At 41.4% G+C, this 22,711-nt stretch overlaps 1 protein-coding gene across 2 annotated transcripts; it reads left to right on the top strand.

Annotated features, from left to right (window-relative positions):
• Positions 1 to 1,645: 1,645 nt before the first annotated feature.
• LOC119423257 (protocadherin-10) lies at positions 1,646 to 21,449 on the top strand. Of its 2 annotated transcripts, XM_037690676.1 has the most exons (5): positions 1,658 to 4,204; positions 6,021 to 6,079; positions 6,510 to 6,616; positions 17,357 to 17,517; positions 20,985 to 21,449. In XM_037690676.1, the coding sequence occupies exons 1-5, from the start codon at positions 1,658 to 1,660 to the stop codon at positions 21,036 to 21,038; spliced, it is 2,928 nt and encodes a 975-aa protein (XP_037546604.1). In that variant the 3' UTR covers positions 21,039 to 21,449. The 2 variants fall into 2 exon arrangements, with proteins under 2 accessions (XP_037546605.1, XP_037546604.1); XM_037690677.1 differs by lacking the exon at positions 20,985 to 21,449 and having other exon boundaries at positions 1,646 to 4,204; positions 17,357 to 17,863.
• Positions 21,450 to 22,711: the final 1,262 nt, after the last annotated feature.

Here is a 22,711-nt window from a genome sequence, read left to right as displayed (position 1 = left end):
TTAGACTCAATTATGGCTTATTTCCCATCTTTTTTCTGCCACCATCATCATCATCATCCAAACAGTGTATCGCTAGTTAGACCCCCACCATCTCTTGTCTCCCTCTCCCTCTATTTGCATATTTAATTCGTTCTTTATGAATTAATTTAGCAGATGATGCAAGTGAGTCTGAAGCTTGAGTTGAGGACAGGGTGTGAGGGGGTTAATGATAAGAATGGGAAGATGGGGGGGAACTCACAGGCTCCAGGCTATTAGTAACACGGTAGGACTGGAGCATAAACGCCCCATTTCACAGAATTAAAGTAACTCGTGTGATCCTGTAATGATGGAATCCTGCAGCCTAACGCACAGGGGCTCATAAATGAGGAATAATATTTTACTCAAAATGTTTTATTCTTTCTCACATGGGGCCAGATGAGCGCATCTTAGAGAGGACACAAAAAAAAAAAAAAAAAAAAAAACAGATAGAGGGAGAGGGGTGGGGATGGTCACAGCACTGTGGGATATTGCGTCACAAGCTGTCTTCACTTGCGCAGACCGTGTGCATGGTGGTCTTTGGCTGTGGGCATCTTTAGTGCATTCTGACTCATGCGTTGGCATGAAAGCAGCACTTTGATGGCAAACAGTAAAAAAATATAACCGACTGGAGGGTGCCACGGTTTTTATTTACACTCAGAGATATTTGAGAACAAGAAAAAATTAAAAATAAACATATATTAAAAAAAAAAAACTTGTGTTGTTAAAAATAAATAAATAAATCACTAATGTTCAGACAGAAGCTGCAACTCCACGCGCAGCTTCCTCAACTCCAGCCGCTGATGTTCAACTTCCTTAATTCGCTGGACGTTTAACACTTTTTAATTTCCCTGCTACATCTGTGACCGTGCCCGGAGGAGAGCGCGCGGAGGAGAGGAGAGGAGCGCAGCGGCTCTTAGCTGGTTTTGTTTTGAGGGCCCCGTGCGCGTCCTAGCTGGCGTTGCGGAGCCCCAATCAGGTGCCATTACACCCGATGTTTGAGAATATCATTGGCTGTCGGGGAAAGGAGCTGTGCGCAAAACCAACCCCGCTGCTCCACTCGCCTTACAGAAGCCGAGATGAGAACATCATCCGCTTTGAGCGCTTAGGCGCAGTGATTACATCCTCACAGACATATAGAGAAAGTCTGCGTGTTCCGTGCGTCTTTTTAAAGGCACGACTTATTTCATGTTGGCTGTGCGTAAAAGGGAGTTTTTTGTGCTTTTACCCCCGAGTTAAGTGGATTTTCTTATTCTGTTTTCGACTTTTTTATTTTTTCTTCTTTTTTGTGTGTGAAGAAGGACAATCTGTGCTGCGCACAGGGAATGTTGGCTCCGAGTCCTGGCTCCAGCCTGCAATGTTTGCGCTGACGCCAAAACTCACAGACCAGTGCAGAATTGATTAAAACGGAGAGGCGCGGATCAAATGGCTGCGCTCCTCACAACTCCAACCGCACAACATTTCACAGACCTGAGGCAGAGGAGAGGATTGTCAGAGTCGGACAGCCTTGTTGCTGTTTGTGTCGCTGCCTTTTTACAGGCAGAGAAAAGTGGAAATGTTCAGCTCTTGTAAGATAAAGGAATAACACTTTTTTTTTTTTTTTTTTTTGGTTCTGAAGTGCACTTGGACTGCGGCAGGGGAGATGATTTGGTTAATATTCGTTCTCTCCATCCTGAATGGAGCTCTCTGTCAGCTGCACTACTCCGTGCCAGAGGAGCATGAGCCTGGCACTGTGGTTGGGAATATTGCAGAGGATTTGGGGCTGGACATCACCAAACTTTCCGCTCGGCGGTTCCAAACGGTGCCCAGTTCACGGACACCTTACCTGGAGGTGAACCTGGAGAACGGAGCGCTTGTGGTGAAGGAGAAAATAGACAGAGAGGAAATCTGTAAGCAGACCATCCCGTGCCTACTGCACCTGGAGGTGTTCCTGGAGAACCCGCTGGAGCTCTTTCGAGTGGAGATCGAGGTGTTGGACATCAACGACAATCCACCCAGCTTCCCGGAGACCGACATTTCCGTGGAAATATCTGAGAGCGCGATTCCCGGGACGCGCTTCCCGGTGGAAAACGCGTTCGACCCGGACGTTGGCACGAACGCGCTCAGCACGTATGCCATCACGAATAATAACTTTTTTTACCTCGACGTGCAGACGCAGAGCGACGGGAACAAGTTTGCAGAGCTGGTGCTGGAGAAGCCGCTGGACCGAGAGCAGCAGGCGGCGCACCGCTACGTGCTCACAGCTGTGGACGGGGGCACCCCGCAGCGCACCGGGACCGCTCTCCTGGTCGTTAACGTTCTGGACTCTAATGACAACGCACCCACGTTTGACCAGTCTGTGTACACGGTTAACCTGCGGGAGAACTCGCCCGTGGGCACTCTAGTCATCCAGCTGAACGCCACGGATGTTGACGAGGGACTAAACGGGGAAATAGTTTTTTCTTTCAGCAGTCACAACACCCCGCGGGTAAAGGACTTGTTCAATATCGATGCCAGAACTGGCAGGATAGAGGTGGCGGGTGAGGTGGACTATGAGGAGAGCAACACGCACCAGATTTATGTTCAGGCTAAAGATCTGGGCGCGAATGCCGTTCCGGCGCACTGCAAAGTGTTGGTCAAACTGATGGACGTGAACGACAACACACCAGAGATCGGTTTCAGCACTGTGTCAGAGTCTGTGAGCGAGCAGGACGCCGCCGGCACCGTCATCGCACTTTTTAGCGTCTCGGACAGAGACTCCAGTGAGAACGGGCAGATGAGCTGCGAGATACTCGGTGACGTTCCTTTCAAGCTGAAATCATCTTTTAAAAACTACTACACCATCGTGACAGACGGGCCGTTGGACAGAGAGAGCACGGATTCCTACACGATCACTGTGGTGGCCAAAGATAAAGGTCAGCCTTCACTAGCAACCAGCAAATCCATTAAAGTGCACGTCTCCGACGAGAACGACAACGCGCCGCGCTTTACGCAGGCAGTTTATGATGTGTATGTGACTGAGAACAACGTGCCTGGTGCTTTCATTCACGCAGTGAGTGCTTTGGACCCTGACATGGGTCAGAACGCTCTAATTACCTACTCCATATTGGAGTGTGACATCCAGGACATGTCTGTGGACACGTATGTTTCCATAAACCAAGACACCGGATACCTTTACGCTTTGCGCTCTTTTGATTATGAGCAGCTGAAGGAGTTTAGTTTCATGGTCCAGGCTAGGGATTCAGGTGCTGCAGAGCTCTTCTCGAACGCCACAGTTAACGTGATCATAGTAGACCAGAATGACAATGCTCCCACTGTCATTGCCCCCATTGGGAAAAACGGCACAACCAGAGAGCATCTCCCGCGCGCTGCAGAACCTGGATACCTGGTGACACGCATTGTGGCCATGGACGCAGATGATGGTGAAAACGCACGACTGTCCTACAGCATCCTGCGGGGCAACGAGATGGGAATGTTCCGCATGGACTGGAGGACTGGAGAGCTAAGGACTGCACGTAGGATCTCTCCAAAGCGCGAACCCCAGGGCTTCTACGACCTGCTGATTGAAGTAAGGGACCACGGACAGCCCCCACTCTCCTCCTCCGCCAGCGTGAGTGTGATTTTAGTGGACAGTGTGGTGGAGGGCCGCAGTGGAGACCGCGGATCAGCCTCCAAGTCTAAGGAGACCTCTCTTGACCTCACCCTCATTCTCATCATCGCTCTGGGCTCCGTTTCCTTTATTTTCCTCCTGGCAATGATCGTGCTGGCAGTACGCTGCCAAAAGGACAAAAAGCTCAACCTGTACACGTGCCTGCTGGCGGGTGACTGTTGTTTGTGCTGCGGCTCATGCTGCAGCAGGCAGACTCGTGGCAGGAAGCAGAAGAAACTAAGTAAATCTGACATCATGTTGGTTCAGAGCACCAACGTGACATCAGGAGTTGGGCCCGTGGGGCAGGTGCCCGTGGAGGAGTCTGGGGTGGGAGGTGTGGGTGGCGGCTTCGGCTCCCACCACCACCAGAACCAGAACTCCTACTGCTACCAGGTGTGTCTGACTCCAGAGTCAGCCAAGACAGATCTGATGTTCCTCAAGCCGTGCAGCCCCTCCCGCAGCACTGACACGGATCACACCAACCCCTGCGGGGCTATTGTCACCGGCTACAGTGACCAAACACCTGACATCATATCCAATGGCAGCATCCTGTCCAGTGAGGTAAGAAAGAAGTAACCCCACTTCATCATTTCAATGTGTTAAAACTAAAAAAAAACAGCTGCAATTTCACGTGTCAAACTGGTTTTATTTCTTCTAAAAATGCAACAGCTGTCTCTGCTTTATGTCAAATCCTGTTACCCAGTCAGGTCACGCAAAGCAAAAGTCACAGAAATGAATCTACTATTGACTCGGCTGTTCTGCTCAGTGGCCTTTAATCATTTCCACGGTGATTGGACTTGTCAATTTTCAAATCTCATGTGACATTTAAAAAAAAAAAAAAAGAGCATTTGGACCAGCAGCACACTGATGGAAAGGAAAGTCTTTTAAAGCCTATACTATTAAAACATTTGAGTTTGGAAATATTCCTTTCAAAGTTGATAGATAATATTTGGGGAGGCATTTTATAGCTGGGGTGGCAAATCTGGTCAGATAAAAGGAGAGAAGTGAATTGAATATCCTAATGCACAGGTGTCCAAAGTGTGGCCCGAGAGCCATTTGCGGTCCTTGGAGAGATTTTGTGTGGCCCACAACAGTTTTAAGAATGGTATCACTTTGGCCAGCAGGCTTAACAGGTCGATGCAGACTTCCTGCAGATTAGTTGGTAATCCTTTTTTTATATAATGTTTAGGTTTAACTGCAAAACAGATGAAAAACCATCTTCTCAAAATGAGCAATTTTAAAGAAAATGAAAAATGTTGGCTGTAATATTTTTAGTTTCACTTCATGCTACAAATCACCAAAAACCTTTACTGATTTCTACCAGAAAGAGACTTTTGGATAATGATTCATAAAACGTGGCTAAATATTACAGTTGATAAAATAATCAAGAGGGAAATTAGACATTTTTAAATGAATATAAAGTGGTGTCATCTACATACGAGTTGATCAATTTAATTCAGTTTAATCAAACCTATGAATCTGTTGTAGCGACTGACAGCTGGACAATTATTCTGAACTTCGATCAGCCTTTTGGGTCGACCATGGTCCAAACAGCTGATCAACCACCTTTTAAAAAGGACACTTACTCAAATTGTGCTTTTATTGCTGAGAACAGACTAAAACAAACTTTCCAAACACAAGAAAACTACATAAACCCAACAAATCTAATAAATCAAATTATTTTGAATAAAAAAAAAAATATATATAAAAGCTTAGTGTTTGAGGCTTTTAATGTTTTCGATTTACAACAATTTAAAACTTTCTCCACCAAAATTAGTAAGCGTTTGTCCTTTTTCCTAAATACTGTGCACGTTGAGAGTTAAATTGGCATTTTTATGGCCCACAAGTTCTTACATCTGGATAGTTTTGACCCACATATGAAAAAAGTTTGGACACTCCTGTCCCAATGTGCTCAACGTCTCTGCGTTCTGCTGGTGGAGCTGTGGAGTATTGGGGCTTTTCTGTTGATTGCGGTGTGGCTGGAGTGGAGCCAGACAGTCAGTCAGCCCTGCTGTTCTGCGCGTTAAGTATTCTGTGCACGGTGCAGCATGGCAGCGCCGTGCACAAAGGTTGTTCAGTTTCAGCGTCGGGCGTCTTAATCATTTACGCATTCAATCCTATCCCCCCACCCAATTTACCCTCCTCTTCCCCATCCAACTTCCCCCTCTTGCTCTCATCTCCTTTCGTCCTCTCACTCAGAGATGCTCGCTCCGTCAGTAACCTGACATCGCAGCTTCTCCTGACTCAGTTTCATGTTGACAGCAATGTTTGCTCACCTGATTAATGGTGTTTCTCTTATCGTTCTGAGCCCCCTTCTCCTGCATTTACATCATCTGACTGTTTGGCTTTTAATACATTGTGTGTTTGTATGTTCTAGACAAAACACCAGCGAGCAGAACTCAGCTATCTGGTGGACAGACCAAGACGTGTCAACAGGTAGAGAAAAAACTTATACTCACACATCATCTCATCTTTCACCTCATCGCCCTCCTTCACCATCATTTAGTTTCTGTAAAGTCCCAGATTTTGCTTATCTATAAAGATTGTACACTCATCAGTCTCCTGTATAATTCACATAGTTAATTATGGCTTTAAGGTCCAATGTGGTTCCAGGTGTCTCCATAACATTCATCTTGAGTTTGGAAACAGTCCCATAACTGACAAAGCTGCATCTAATGAAGCAATAACACTGGATTCCATTACATGTCATGTGTAACATCCAGTTTAAGTTCTCCATGGCCACCTTGATCACATTGACCTGGTGTTGACTTTTTATTCACTTTCTGTTTGTTTGCTCCTCATTTAATCCCCTCTACCTTCTTCACCGATGCTCCAACCACCATGCCAACCCAACCCCCCCTTTTAGTTCGGCTTTTCAAGAAGCAGACCTCGTCAGCTCTAAAGACAGTGGTCATGGGGACAGCGAGCAGGGCGACAGCGACCATGATGCCACAAACAGGGGTCATTCAACTGGTGAGTTGCTCCACATCACATAATTACTCAGTCATTATTGTGCTCCCCCTCCCCTCACCACCAAACACACACACACACACACCTCCCTGATTCCTAACTGTGTGAGTTTGTGAATGTGAATAGGATGGTGTGGAACTGTTGGTGCGGAACGTTGAGTTTTCATTTTCTCAATTTGGGAGAGTGCCAGAATGTCCGAGCTTTAGGTATGAGCAGATCCCAGATGTGTTGATTGCATTTCACAACAGATATATATATATATATATATATATATATATATATATATATATATATAATATATATATATATATGTATATGTGTGTGTGTGGGGGGGGGGGGGATTCGTAATTGGTGTCACCCCTCTCCCTTCCTTTTTGGCCCTTTCCCTCTTCGTGACCCCCTCTGCTGCTTCAGCACCAAGTGGTGCTGAAAGGACAGCGACTGTCTGTGAGGCAGTGTGAGGCAAACGGAGCTTTACTGGCACAAATCAATAGGTTCACTCAAATGAAAGGGAATGGCATGAAAGCTAAATTGATATAATGAGAAGCGTTTCAATCAGCCAAAGAATCAGAATATTGTGCTGCCTTTGTAGTTTATAGATTGAACTTCCCAAACACAGTAAATTATTTTCAGATTCTCTGTTTTTATCAGCCAATTTTTTGTAGAATTGGCTGATAAAGCAAGGGTAAAATGTGAGAATTAGCTAAGATTTCCCCATCCATGCTCTCACTCCAGGTTTATTTAATGACCTTTATTTCTTTTCTGCACTTTACAGCCCTGTAGATTTCTTTGCAAAGGGGTTAGTAGATCATATCTTAAGCAGCTCCTTGTTCTCTCTGAAATTCTATTTAGTTAGTACCTGTTTATTGATCATGGTGGAGTCAGAAAAAAGGGGAGCAATACAAAATCTAATTTTATATTGAACTGCCCTTTCTTTCTGAGGGATTGTACCACATGGTGCATGTGAGACCCCAGTCTAGACCGAAGCTTGCCAAATATCGTATCATGCTGGAAATACGAATAAAGAAGATCAGATAGGTGATGCAGGATAGTGAATGGACCCTCATTAGGCTCTGCAGTGCTTGACATTATTAATGAACCAAGGCAAAATAGTGAGCCAGTATGCAGCCGTTGTGTCACTCCCTGCCCTCGCTCGTAAAATAGTTTGGGGAAGGTCAAACTGTGCGAGTCTGAGATGCAGAATTGGAAGAAATCCAAGCCTCCTCTATTTTATTTTATCAAGGAGTTCAGTGAAAAATATATATGTAACTCAAACTACAGCTCATACTGGAAGATTTTCATCAGCATGTGATGCATATCTGCAAAAAATGCACTATAAGACACCAGGAAATCTATGTTATTACACAAATAAATCAGATGACAAAAAGTGCATCAGCCATATGCATGTTAGCTTTGTCTGCTAGTCTGAAACTTTAGAAAGAAATCAGTCCTGACATGATGTTCCAAGACATGCCCAAGACTGTATTTCAACACTTACTGTAGGTGGAAAATTGTCTTGAATTCCAATTTGCTGTTATTTTTTTTTTGTATTATCTAGCACAGTGACAGGTTTATATTTCTGAACCAATAACATGTTTCTTCAGCCTTTTTTTGGCTCCACATTTGCTCATTTGGCACAGGCCTGGGAGTGTACACAGTTGGTGCTGCACTGTGTATTTCATAGGAGGGAATCCAACATTTGTTCCTCATGTTGGATTTAGAAGGGAACAGCTTACCACTCCATGGGAGGTAATATTGCACGACTGGTATTTTGGAAGGAAGGACACTTGAGTTTCACAGACTTCTGTAAACACAAGCAGACACAGTGCATGTGCTTGTGTCTGTGTGGGAGTAACTCTATACGGCAGCCTGTTTTAATATGAAGGTGTATACACGACACCTATATGCAACCTGCTTGTCTATGTTTGTTTTGTTTTGGAGGAAACAGTGCAAAGTGGAGCTGTATGTGTTATAAAGGCATTCTCCAATGAGACTCAGAGAAGCTTAAATGAGATGACTGTAATATGAGAAAGTAGTGGGGAGTGCTTGGAACGTTGCCAGGTATATACAACATTTCCTCTATCAGAGCATCCCTTTTGCTCATTTGCCTTTGTGTAAGTTATTAATATGAGGTGGCAGAGAGGCATAGTTTGTAGAGCTGCCACCTCTCATCAATAAGGTTGCAGGTTCAAATCCCAGCCTGGGATTTTTTTTTTTGTGCTCTATTATTCCTTTATAAGGAAATCATTATCCATCCATCCATCCATTATCTTTACCCGTTTATTCCATTTTGGGTCACGGGGGTCGCTGGTGCCCATGTCCAGCAATCACTGTGCGAGGGGCGGGGTACACCCTGGACGGGTCTCCAGTCCATCACAGGGCCACATAGAGACAAACGAGACAAACAACCATTCACTCTCTCACTCACACCTAGGGACAATTTAGAGTTACCAATCAGCCTAACATGCATGTTTTTGGTCTGTGGGAGGAAACCGGAGCACCCGGAGAAAACCCATGCATGCACGGAGAGAACATACAAACTCCACCCAGAAAGGCCCCTGGACCGGGGTTTGAACCAAGGACCTTCTCACTGAGAGGCAGCAGCTCTACCAGTTGTGCCACCGTGCTGCCCGAAATCATTATCTATATTTTTCAAATTGCACATGTGAGCACACACATTCGAAGGAGTGAGCTGCCATCTAAGGTGCCTGGGGAGCAGCTGGGGGATTAAGGGTTTGGCTCATGGACGCAGAATGGGGCAAGTGAGGGTGGAGGCAGGTGTGGGTGTTTCACCTTTTCCACCCACACTTTTTGATGTTGCTGGCCTGGGGAGTTGAACCGGCCCACCTCTGCCCACCTCTCTAACCTCTGTGCCACCACTCCCCCTTTCTGGGTGGAGTTTTCATGTCCTCTCTGTGCTGCCTGTGTTTTCTCCAGAGACTCTTATTCCTTCCCACAGACAAAAATCTGCACGTTAGACTGATTGGCGACTCTAAATTGACCCTAGGGTTAGAGTTGGTTTAGGTGTGAGCGAGAGAGTGGATGGTTCTCGTTTGTCTCCATGTGTCCCTGTGGTGGACTGGAGACCTGTCCAACTGTCCCTGTGATGGACTGGAAACCTTTCGAGAGTGCCCCCTGCTTCTCACACAACAATAGTTAGACATGGGCAACAGTGACCCCCGTATCTCAAAAAGGAAGAAGAGGGTAAAGATAATGGATGGATAATTTATTAATATATTGTGCTGGTAATGTTTCTCACATGAGTTATATTCAATGCTTTTATGCAGTAATGTGTTAAAGTTAAAGTGTTGTGCATATGCAGCAGACAGACAAGCTGCAAAAGCATGCACCGAGCCTATACCATTTTTTTTTTCAGGTATTTCTCCAGTATCTGTTTAGGCAAGCTAGTGCACATTTCTATGCTCATGTATATTTGACATGAATGCATGCATGCATTACTTATGCAGATGTGCATGTGTTTGTTTGACACACTCGTAGTGTCTGTCAGTCTCATCCTTCATTCTGTCTCTCTCACACGTTGGTTCTCCGTAACACTCGGCTGATCAGTAATTCATTTTTAGATCCTTTGCATAGCAATTATCAAAGGAGGGTTAGAGGCGAGGTTTCCACATGGGAACACGCAACGCATTCTCCCTTTTGGTGCACCTTGGAATATTTCAAATCAAGGGGGAAACCATTTCCAGTTGGCATATCATCAACTACACCTGCTGTAGCTTCCCGCTCGGCCGCTCGGCTGACACTTTAGAAAATAAGTCTCCTGATGTTGTTTTAAATCAAAAGGACACTGCCTGGGAGGTTGGGGTGCCTTGGAAATTGGTGCAAATGGCTTTTCTTAACGTTGGTGTCTAAAGTGAGGCAGCAGTGCATCAAAAGCTAAAGCAGTATAGATTTAGAAGTGAGTGCCACCTTGTTTCTGTTTCCAACCTTCATTTTTTTTTCCAAAATAAAACATAATTTTCTCTCACCATCCTGTTAAATGAAGATGGTAAGAGTGAACAAAACAAATGAACAAATACAAAAAAAAAAAAAAAAGAGGAGTCCGATAAATTTGGATAAATCGTTCATCAGGGAGGAAAAAAAAGAGGCACATTTGGTCTGTTCAATCAGCTGTGGAAGGCAGCATGACGGGTGGGAGACTGGAAACGATCATTATCATGACGTTTGTTTTGGTGAGAACAACAGCCGTGACAAATGGGACAATTAAATCACCGTGGTAACGGTGTATTAGATGGCTGATTATGAATTAGTGGCGTGCACTGTGCTGCAGTTCCCTGTGTCACTGAGCTGTCAGATGAATTTTAGCAAACAGGGTTCTGATACACCTGCCGTTCTCAGGCCTGGAACTCCAACACAACTGAGAGCTCAGCGTGTAATATACAGCCATGCACATGCATGTCAAAACCATGTTAATGAGTTTAATGTAAGACGGTGTCAGGTTCAAAGCTTTGAATGGACGTTTGAAGGGAGGTGGAAGTAGAATAAGTAACGTTATTTCAATTTTGAAACTTAAGTTGTATTTATGAAATAAGAAAAAAACAAAAGAAGTGCACAAATAACTTAGAATAGAGTTAATTAAATATAAAATTAGAATTCCACACAGTTCATCTTGGTAGGTGACATGTCATTGAAATTCTTAATTTTGCTTTACATGTTTCTCATTTGTTTTTAAATATTTGTTGTTTCCGACTATTTTGATATACACATTTTAAACTTTCTAAATGAGTGATTGATCTAAATGGTGATTTTAGCCTGTTTTGGGGGGGTGCTCAAGCACCCCTACATTTTAACTCGGCACCCCTGAAAAATCAAGAAACCATAATTAGGATTTTGTAAGGAAACAGTTCTCAAACCTTAAATTCACCAAAATATTGAATAAATGTGCAATAAATATGGAATAAATGGGCAGCACGGTGACACAGTTGGTAGAGCTGCTGCCTCTCAGCGAGCAGGTTACCCTGGTTCAAATCTCCGTCCGGGGGCCTTTCTGGGTGGAGTTTGCATGTTTTATCTGTGCATGCGTGGGTTTTCTGCAAGTTCTCTGGTTTCCTCCAATAGACCAAAAACATGCATGTTAGGCTGACTGGCAACTTTAAATTGTCCCTAGGAGTGAGTGAGAGAGTGAATGGTTGTTTGTCTGTATGTGTCCCTGTGATGGACTGAAGAGATGTCCAGGGTGTCCCATCTCTCGCACAGTGACTGTTGGATATGGGCACCAGTGAGCCCGGCAATCCAAAAAGGAAGAAGTGGGTGAATATGATGAATAGATGGAATAAATTATGACACTTAAACGTGCCACTAAAATCTATGATTTTTTATTTATTTATTTTTGCACGAGTAGGATCCTCACCACCACCTGTCAATCAATCCAGTAGTCTCGTCAGCAACGGACCCATCGGTGTTCTCAGTTTGAACCAAAGTGAAACTCCCCTTACCTGCAGGAGCTGTGTGTGTGTGTGTGTGGGGGGGGGGGGTTAGGTGTGTTAGGATGCATGAGAGAAGTGGAGCGTGCTCTATTCACACAAGGAGAGCTGTTGGTCAGGCTACTTCTTTTTGTGGCGTGCTCTCTAAAACAGGTATTGAATCAAGTGTTTACTTATATAGGTAGACATAGATTTTAACAACCTATACACCAGAATGCAGGAAATTACATTTAATTTATTCATAAGTTTATTCAACCCCCCACCCACATCCACCATTGTGTCGCCCCACATTACAAATGCTTCTGACACCAATGACCACCGTGTTCTTCAAGCCAATAGACATTGTCAGCACTCGGGGCTGAGCACCCCTAAAGGACAGATTCTAGAGTTGCCCCTGGTAGAAGTCCAGATCTTTGAACAGCATTTCACACATTTAATAAATCTAAAGTTTACTTGCATATTGTAATGCAGGTTTCTGTGTATCCCCTCTTATATCAATGCACACTAGCTTGCTACATTCCCAGAGAAAAACTAAAAGGCATACAAACCAAATATCAATAGTCAATGGCAATCCTAAGCATGTGCTCTAACAATGTATAAGAGGACGTATAAATCACGCAGACACTGGTTGGCCTCTGGGCTCTCCTTTCCAGCTCACTTGCTGTGCTGCAGAAACTGAAATTCATAGCTGCAAACAGTTTGTCTCTCTGTCATTAGTGGGAATATTGGAAACCATCTTGCTCTTTTTTTGCACCTGTGAGGTTTCTGGTTTACTCATCTCAGGCTCACCGGTCAACCTGTGAAAGGAAGCTCTGCTACTCCCCTGTCATCCCGTGGTGCCGTCTAAACATTGACATTTTGTGTCAGTATTCTCTCTGGAGTAGTGAATGACAAGATGAAAAACAGAGTTATTGATGGAAGACACCCTCCACCTGGGGACGGGGAAGAGGTTTTGGTGGGCTGGAAAAAAAAAAAAAAAACACACCAAAAAACAACAAATAAATAATAGGTGAGGAGACTTAAATGTGACGTGAAATAAAAGACAGAAAAAAGACACCGGGAGACTAATGAAGATGGAGAACGGATCAGAGAAATGAGTTCAGGTATAAGAAGCGACTGCAAATCTGTGCAAACAGAACACACACAAAAAAATAAATACAAAGACGGGACGTGTGTTTTTCCACAATCTGTTTTCCTCTGGTTTCTTTCCTCCCAGAGGTTGGGTGTATCTCAGACAGCACAATTAGTCAAATCACACCAACATGGGATTTCAGAAACATTCAGAGATGTAATGGGAAAAAAGCAAGTAAAGCGAAAAGAACTGAAGTGCTGATTGCTTATTAGCACGTAGATCGTGTTTAGATTGTGCCGAATCATTTGCATTTCCTCTTCTGGGTGTTTGTGTGGAAATAGAGCAGGAATATGTTTTTTCCTGCCTGTTGAGGTCACGATGCGACGGCTGCTGGCAGGGCCTGTCATTGCCAGTCACTGTTTCGGTTGTTGTTTGGCTTCGTGCCTGAAGAAGAAAAGGTGCATCATGGAGATCAAGAGTCACTTGGTGTCATGCGAGATCGCCTGACTGTCTGTTTGCTTCCGTATATTTACATATTCTCACATTTAAGAAGCTTTTTTTTTCTTTTTCTTTTTTTGTGGAGGTGTGTGTATGAGTTGGGAAACATGTGTGATGATGCTGTTTTTTGAAGTTTTACTGAGTAAACGTGGAGCTCTGACACAACGTTCTCGAAGCCACATAAAAAGTAAACAGTGATTGGTGCAGGCTATATTTAGAAATCATTCTGAAAGTACAAGCTGCCCCTGCACCTGATTAATAATACAGGAACAATATATAAAACTAAGCTAACTTAATCCATTGGCAATAACTTTTTATCTACAGATCTCTTCCCTGTGCACAGTTCTGCTTCGGTTATTCTACTAATTTACTCTTAGAGTTAAATATTCAGAGTTCCTCAAATCTTTAGCCGCAGCAGCTCAGAAATGATTGGAGGAGCTGAGGTCAGTGTCCTTTGTGTCAGAGGGAGCCGTTAATTTGCAAGGAGTTCATAAAAAAGCTAAAGGCTAAATGCGAGATGGGCATTACCAGTGACAGGGATTGGGTATGTGATTTATGTGCGCCCAACCTTTACAGATGCTCTAAATATTTGTCAATCCTGATGGTGATTCAGAGAGAAAATGCCATTCAAAAACTGCGTCAGCGTCCCTGTACAGTTTAGCTGAACTGATCTTTGAATTTTAGGGATTGCTCCGTAGATTCTCCTCCTCATCACCAGTTTTTTTTTTTATCACTGAGCCACATTTCTCCTGTGCTACGTTGTGATAAAAAAAATAAAAAAAAAACACTCTGGCAGCAGCGAGCACTGAAGTGTGCTTCTTCTTTAAGGCTTTCAGAGGAGAAAGACATTAGATGTCTTTAAAAAAATGCTGAATCAAACCCTGTGTGATGAGGTGAAAAGATGTCGCTGTCTATCTGTCCTTCTAAAACTTTACTCAAATAATGCAGAATAGTTAGAATGCATTTTATAACTCGTTTTTTGACACAAGCTATAAAAGTCTTGTTGAACTTCTGACCTGCTTTCAATACAAATTCAACCTTTACACATCTCTTGGCTTTTCAGCATTTATGTATCTGTGATGGGCAGCAGCTTCACTTGCAAAGAGCAAGTTTAGAATAGTGACACAGCTGGATGGGTGTTCAAATAATCTCCTCATGGCAAGTTAAAGAAACCGAAAACAAATGTTTAATCAGAGTTTTCAACTTTCTTCCCTCTAAATCAAAGCCGTCCCCTGCTCCTCTTTCCACTCTCCATCTGTGATGGTTGGGTCTCCCCCTGTTTTGATCTGGACATTTCTTTTTCCGTCTGTAGTGGCTCGGGTCTCCCCTCTCCTTCCTTATGGTTCCTGGAGCCTTGCTGCTTCTCCCGCCTGCTGTCCTGGTCTGTGAAATCTGCGACTCCCTGAGCCGTTCGGTCCTGGCTGTCTGTGAGCCTTGTGTCTCCACTGGCGCTCTGTCCACTGTGAAGTCTTGTGGCGTTGCTCGCTCCCCATGGGGCCTCAATTAGCAGCAACATTAGATCCACACAATGCACACGAATAAATAGGAGCAGAATCTGTCACAGTGGTGGTGCTTCAATACGTTGATGGGACAGAAAAGTGCGTTGACTTTAAAAGGTTTAAAGGTTCACTGGAGAACTGTTGTTACAGCGAGTTAAGTCAATGCTTTCAGCGTGTACCAGTATTTGGTATATATATATATATATATATATATATATATATATATATATAGTTTGAAAAGAAAAGTCTAGGGTAAATAATTCAAAGAATAAACCAAGTTCTAAAGCATGCCTGGCTCCCTGATAGCTGGTGAATAAGTGTATATTGTTCTCGATGCGTGTTGATAGGCCAACTCCACCGTTTTAGTTTGATGTTTGTTAAATTGGCATCAGACAGAAGGAACATGTCTGGAATCCACAGACCAGTAGAGCAGCAGCATCCAGTCTGACACCACAAACAAACCAAAGTGAAAGAAGAGGCGGTGCACCATCTTTCTTTGCGAGTGGTGTCACTTTTCAAAGCACTCCTTTCTTCACTTTACATCCAGATAGCCCCATAATAATAATAATAATAATAAATGGTATTAAGAGCAAAATGGCAAATATAATTTATCATTATATTGCTTTAATTTTGTAGTGTGTTATCCTTAAAACTGCTGATGTGTTTGTATTGATCAGTTCTTGTTATAAACGTATAGAATGTAACAAACTTATGTTTATTGTTCAACTATTGCAGAAAAAAATGCTTTTATATCCAACTCCATGTCAACATTTTAGCCTATTTTTTAAATTGCTAGGGAAACTAATTGCAATTTCAATAATTGTCACATCTAAATCTAAAGGGCAACCTGTAAAAATATGCAAACCAAAAATAAATAAATAAATAAACAACTTGAATACACTTTATCTAAATTGAGTAGTATAAATGTGATACTTGGTCTAATGTTTACACTTGTTTAATAGTCTACTATCAGATTAATGTAAGATCAGGATATATTGTGGGCAGCTGTGGCTGAGTGGTTACAGCAGTCGTCCTCCAATGCAAGAGCTGGGGGTTCAATTCCACCAGAAGTCAAATGCCAAAGTGTCCAAGACACTGAGCCCTTCACTGCCTCCGATGTGTGTCCCATTGGTATATGAGTGATAACAAGCACTGATTAATCTCTGCAGATTCAGATTAGCTTTGTACAGATCCAGTAGAGTGCTGTGTGAATGGGTAAATAAGGACACACATTGTGTTGTAAACAGCTTTGCGTATCTTGATAAGATAGAAAAGTACTATATAAGTGCAGTCCATTTACCATTTACTGTGGTGCTTGCATGTGAACACTTTATATTTTTTCTATATTTCTACATAAATATGACTTAAAACATCAGATTTTCACACGTCCTAAAAGTAAAGTGAACCCAGTTAAACAAATGAGACAAAAAATAACATGCTTGGTAATTTACAGTATTTATTGAAGAAAATGATCCAATCTTACTATTATTAATATCCAATATTATTGAGCATGCATCAGGAGATCCAATATTACATACATGTGAGTGGTAACATTATGTGGACCTTTGCTTTCAGTACCTGGTGTGTTTAACCAACAATTCTGGTCTCTTATGCATAATTGTGTAAGTACATGTGTGGTGTTTTGTTATATTATTTCAGATTTATCTTTTTTAATTTTTATGCTAATATTTTATTTTTGGCAGCTGTTATATGTCAGTTACACAATTCTTCAATTTGTATATGCATGATTGACATTAGTGTGGGATTGTGCAACAAGTGAATAGAAAAAAAAAAAGATATAAATTTGCATTTTGTCTTTTTGCATTTCCAAATCAAATGTGACTGAGGATGTTGATGTGAGCAGGTGGGGAATGTTCAAGAGCTTCTGTAACCCCCATCCCTTTGATTGCATATTTCTTTCTAAATGAATGGGGTGAGGAGAAAAACAAACAATTCTCTTCATCAGTTCCGTCTTTTGTCTTGTTGATGAATGGCTTTCTCTGCCTTTTTTCCTGCCGGTGACATTGGGAAGTGATTACTGACTTGTGGTTCCTCTTGTGGTTTCTTTCCATCTTCTCTTCCACCGTCCGTTTGTTTCCACTCCAAATGTCCATCCTCATTTCATTCTTATGATCTCTTACTTTAATTATTATTCTTATCTTCATATTCATCTGATCACATTTCCTCCAATCTTACTCCCACATTCTGTTTGTCATTTGTATTTGCTCTGCAGGCGCTGACCTGTTCTCCAACTGCACGGAGGAGTGCAAGGCCCTGGGTCACTCCGACCGCTGCTGGATGCCGTCCTTCGTGCCATCAGACGGGCGCCAGGGGCCGGACTACCGCAGCAATCTGCACGTTCCCGGCATGGACGCCACACTGCCCGATACTGAGGTACCCTCCTCCGTCAACCTCTCCGACCAACTCACCTTGACCTCGTCTACCGCCTCGTCCAACGATAGGTCATTCTCCACTTTTGGCAAGGACGGCCAAAGATCACAGTCACACCACAGCCTTCAAAATCACCTCCATCCGCAACAGCAGCAGTACAGCTCCAGCACGCTAGAGAGGAAAGAGTATGATAGGGGGACTCTGCCGTACAAACCAACCTTTCTCTGTGAGTATCAGTATGAAACTTCAATGGGACCCTATGACTTTGGTATGGTCCCATACAGATACTAAAGAAGGATACGATGAATCTTAATTCTGATCTGGACATTTTCTGCTGTTAACCAGCCTTTCTTTTTCTACTTTCAATCAGTTCAAAATACGACCTTATATTTTGTTGTATTTCATTTTATTTTATTTTTGTACTTTTTTTCAAATGTATAATGAACAATTTCCTGCCTCCTTTCTCCAAATCTTCCTTATTTTTTATTTTATTTTTTCCTTTTCATTCAACCCTACAATAACCTTAAATGCTGCTTGTAATCATGTGACTTATTACAAAATAAACAAATATGAATTGGAATAATGTTAGTTTGTTGTGGCCCCAATTTTTTGTTTGTTTTCCCTGTTTTCTAACCCCACCCCCCCCAAATGTAAAATCCTTCTTATCTGATGCTCATACTTGTAAAGGCCATCAATACAAGAACAGGTCCAGGGTTGCAGAGAACAGTTTCACATTCTAGCAGTTTTACACTTCATAAAACATTTTTTTTTGGAACACAGAGAAGAGCAAAAGACAGATTATGTCATGGTGGAGAAGGCATTTTATTTTCCATTCCTCAACATCTCTTTTCAAGCATGATGACTTCCCTACTGAATAGCTCTAAAGGTGAGGCAGACAACCCACGCCTCGGTTTCATCACAAGGATTGAAGTCCATTTTGCTTTAAAAAGGAACCCAAGTGTCTATCCTTGCATGTTGATCAATACCTGACATGCAGCAGAATGTTGAGGCTGCCTTTCAACCATGAATTCAAGATTCTTTAGTTGGTTATTTACTCACATTTACTAGAATAATTTAATAGATATATATATAAAAAAAATAGGATTTATTTTCCATTTGATAAAAAAAAAAATACTAAAGAAACTGCATTTCTTGTGAAAATGCAGTGTAAATGCCTATTGCTGAAAAACTTGCTGAAAAACAGCTGAAATTAGATTAAAAAAAAACATGCTGAAATGTAGCTAAAATGGAAGAACAAGCCACAATTAGCAACAGAAAGCAAAAATAACATGTTTGCTGAATTGGGCTTAAATAAGATGAAATGAGCACAGACATTATGAAATTAGCTTAAAAAAAAGGCTGAAATTAGCAAAAACAATAGCTGAAAAGGCAGAAAGAAGCTTAAACTAACAGAAGCATGTGGAAAGAGCAGAAATAAACTAAGCCAAATGTAGAATTAGATGAAAAAAGCTAAAATAGCATAATATATTGTAGTTAAATTGTAGATGAAATAACTGAAACTAGCAGAAATAAGCTGAAAGGATCATAGTAAGCTGAAGTTAGTAGAATTAAATAATTTAGGGTGAAAGTTGCAATTGCCACAAACAACTTGCTTTTTTTTTTCTGAAAACAGCAGAAATTATCTAAAAAGGCAGCTGAAAGTGTAAAGCAAGCTTAAATTATCAGAAGACAGCTAAAAAAATAAAAACAAAAAAACGTTTGCTCAATTAGGCTGAAAGAAGCACAAATTAGCACAAAAAAATAGAAATGATCTAAAACAAAACCAGAAATTAGCACCCCCCCCCCAAAAAAAAAAAAAAAAAAAAAAAAAAAAAAACAGCTGAAAAGTAGCTAAAAAAAGCAGAAGCTGAACTTACCAGAAGGATGAGAGAGAGAGAGATAAGTGAAATTAGCTTAAAAGGCTAAAATTTGAATGAACAGCTAAATAGTAGATGAAATAACAGAATAGTTGAAACTTGAAGACATAAGCTGAAAGGAACATATCAAGCTGCAATTAGCAGAAAGTACTTAGAAGAAGCACAATGATGTTGTAGTTAGCAGAAATAATCTGAAAGGAGCACAAAACAGCTAAAACTAGCTGCAAGTAGCTGAAAAAAAAGTTTAAATTTACACAAAGAAACTGAAAGAAGCTGAACCGGAACAAAACGTGAAAGGAGCAGTAAAAGTTTATAAATGGATCTGAAGATTTGAAGGATGTAAAATGAGCTCAATTCATTTTCTAAGGAAAAAATAAAATAAAATGATTGAAAAGGCTAAATATCTCAAAGAGCTAAAGTTGCACCAATACCTAAAGTCATACCAGGATTGGCCTGAAAGAACTGAACATTTTTATTTAGGATTAGTTGAAATATCACAAAATTGCAGAACGAGAAAGATGTCAAAAAGCACAGAGTACTTTAAAGAAACCCATAATAATAAATATAAAGCGGATCACAATAGTGTGAATGCCTATACACTGAACGTGGGAAGGTCAGGGCATTCCTGGTTGCATTCAGTTATTTTCAAAGCTTCCACATTACATGAATATTCCATGAGCTCTAAGAGTCCAGGATGGATCTGATATTCAGTAGAGAAGTCATTTCCAGTCATCTCACCACCATGTTAACCACCATCTTCCATGATTGTGCATGCTGGCTGTGGGCTGTCTCTCAGGTAAACTATGAGCACAAAAATATATACTTTTTTTTTTTTTTTTTCTTGTTTGTCATGTCAGGTCTGTGTGAAAATAATTGGTATTTAGCCTTTAGGTTCTGGAGCCTGTTTTGCTCCAATTTTGTCTTCTCGTGTGGGTGCTCATCTAGACTGCCTCGCAGGGTTTGGAGAACACACTCAGTCTAAAATCCAAAACAATAGTACAATGGACATTTCTTTACGTATATTTTAGTTCAGGTTTAGGGCTTTTCAAAGAAGAATGAATCCAGTGAAACTAAGCTGGGAATCTTGCTGCTCATCATTTCATAAAATAAATGAAAAGACTCCTAAACTAACATTCTGTTAATTATAGACACCGTTTATGTTTTTTTATTTTATTTTTTATATATATATATATATATATATATATATATATATATATATATATATGCTGCAGTGGCAATACCGTGACCATTGCAGTTCCTTGTAAAAACATTTGTAAATGTTTAATGACCCATTTATAGATAATTAATGAAGCAATTAGAACACTTTGTATTTTCTACCCTTGCATTAAGCAGCCACCTAATGGTGATGATTTATTCTCAATGATGGGTCAATTTTTAACCCCATTCCCACATATTGTTTTATTATATCACATATCCTGTCACCGTCAGTGTTTAACGTATCTAAATAACTTCACGCAGTCCTTAGTGGCACACATCCGGCAGGAAATGATATTCTGATCTGACTGTGTCTCTAAAATGCCTCATGAGAAAACATGTCATTTGTTTTAACAAGCGTGTTCTCTTTCTTTTCAGCCCGCAAAAGGATTTGCTAGCTCGTTCCACGTGGACCTGTCGGAGACGGCGTGAATTTCTGTAGTAGACCACCATCACTGATTCTAGAGACAGCATAGGAACACTAAAGAGAGGCAACATGGACAACAGCAACCTTGGTTAAACTTCATTATCTCGGGTGGCGAACTGTAACGAAGCCTTGGCAGTTGCTGCTGAGGGAGGAAAGGAGAAATAATTACTGAGTAGCTGTAAACCTCTGGATACCCGAGGAGCAATCCAAGGCTTAATTTCTCTCAGCAGGACTGAGACCGGGGCCAAAGCTCTTGACCATGGGAAGATTAAAACGGTATCATTTTACAGACAAAAAAAGGGAACTGAAAAATCAAAGCAAGTGGGACAAATAAACCTACTGAGAGGTGTTTTTATTCTGACTGAGGGGTTAGCCTCTAGAAAAATGTGTGTGCCTGTTTACATCAAGAAAAACAACAAAAAAAGACCTATTGTTTCTGTACAGACTTCAACCAATGTCTACGGAACCCTTTAGCTATTTCTATGATCACCACTAAGCCAGCTGTACAGACACCGTTGGATGGAAATAAAAAAAAGAGACTGATAGTTGGAGACTCCGTTGCCGAGAAGCGGATGGATAACGAAAGAAGGAGATAGAAACAGAGAGCAGGTGTTGTACATGAATAATACAAGTGTAAGGAGACAAGGACAAGCGATGGCGTGCAGTAATATAAAATCTATTATGTTTTTTTTGTTTTTTTTACTTGACTGTCTTTATATAACTTCTCTTTTTTTTTTTTTTTTTTTTGTTTCCGTTGTTCTTTTTGTGTGATAAACGTGTGCAGACGACAAATATCCAAACTCACCGTTACAGACAGGAATTCCTTTGGTTCCCTCCTCTTTCGAGCAAAGCCACTTCAGGAAGGAGATCTGGACAAACCACTGTGCAGAAGGATCTCGTGTTGGTTTTATAAATAAAACATCAGAAATTAATGTTCACATTGGATCACGTTTTTCAAAGCACTTATTTGTATTTTTAAGGTCCTTCCTGAGCTGACTGCACTGAAAGTGAATAACCCGTTCGTGATATTTGGCTCTGTTGACGCCATCGGCCGACACAAAAACAATCAGACACAATCTGTGGTTTTTATCATGTGTGCAAAGTGTTTACTGTGCTATTTTAAAAGCGTATAAATGAATATAAATCTATCTATATATATATAACTATCTATATATATATATATACACACAATATACTTTTTTCCTAAAAACTGTGTAATCATGATTTATTTATTTTTTGTCAGTTTGATTCTTTTTATACACTTCATGATGTCTTTCAGTTGAACAATAGCAAGTGCTACAACATTAAAGTTTGCTTTGGTTAATGTGAAGGAGCCTAAAAAGCTAAATTTTAAGCCAGCCAGCAATTAAGTTGCTTTTTTTGATTGTTACTTTTTTATTGTTTACATATTCTTGGCCTTGTTGTGTGCTGCAACGTCACCATTTGCGTTGTTTTGGCCTACTGTGTATTTTTTTCTAGCAGAATATTTGATGTACAGGATGGGAGGCTATCACAATCCAGTATCAGAAGTTTTTACAATCATACTAGAAAAAAAAAAAAAAACATACACAAACAGGTGCAGGAAGACATAAACCTGTAATACATGTTGACAAGTGTTGCACATACACAGGCACACACACACACACACAGGCGCACACACACACACAGGTCAAGTGGT

Source organism: Nematolebias whitei, chromosome 16, assembly GCF_014905685.2.
Source record: "Nematolebias whitei isolate Nwh7 chromosome 16, NemWhi1, whole genome shotgun sequence".
NCBI classification, from domain to species: Eukaryota; Metazoa; Chordata; class Actinopteri; order Cyprinodontiformes; family Rivulidae; genus Nematolebias; species Nematolebias whitei.
Note: the sequence above shows the minus strand (reverse complement) of the source record. Positions and strands in the feature narration are given on the sequence as shown.

Excerpts from the sequence above, each read along its gene's own strand:
- LOC119423257 (XM_037690677.1), top strand. The coding sequence starts at position 1,658 with ATGATTTGGTTAATATTCGTTCTCTCCATCCTGAATGGAGCTCTCTGT. Across the intron at positions 6,080-6,509 it reads AGACCAAGACGTGTCAACAG|TTCGGCTTTTCAAGAAGCAG; the intron begins GTAGAGAAAAAA and ends CCCCCCTTTTAG. Across the intron at positions 6,617-17,356 it reads AAACAGGGGTCATTCAACTG|GCGCTGACCTGTTCTCCAAC; the intron begins GTGAGTTGCTCC and ends TTTGCTCTGCAG.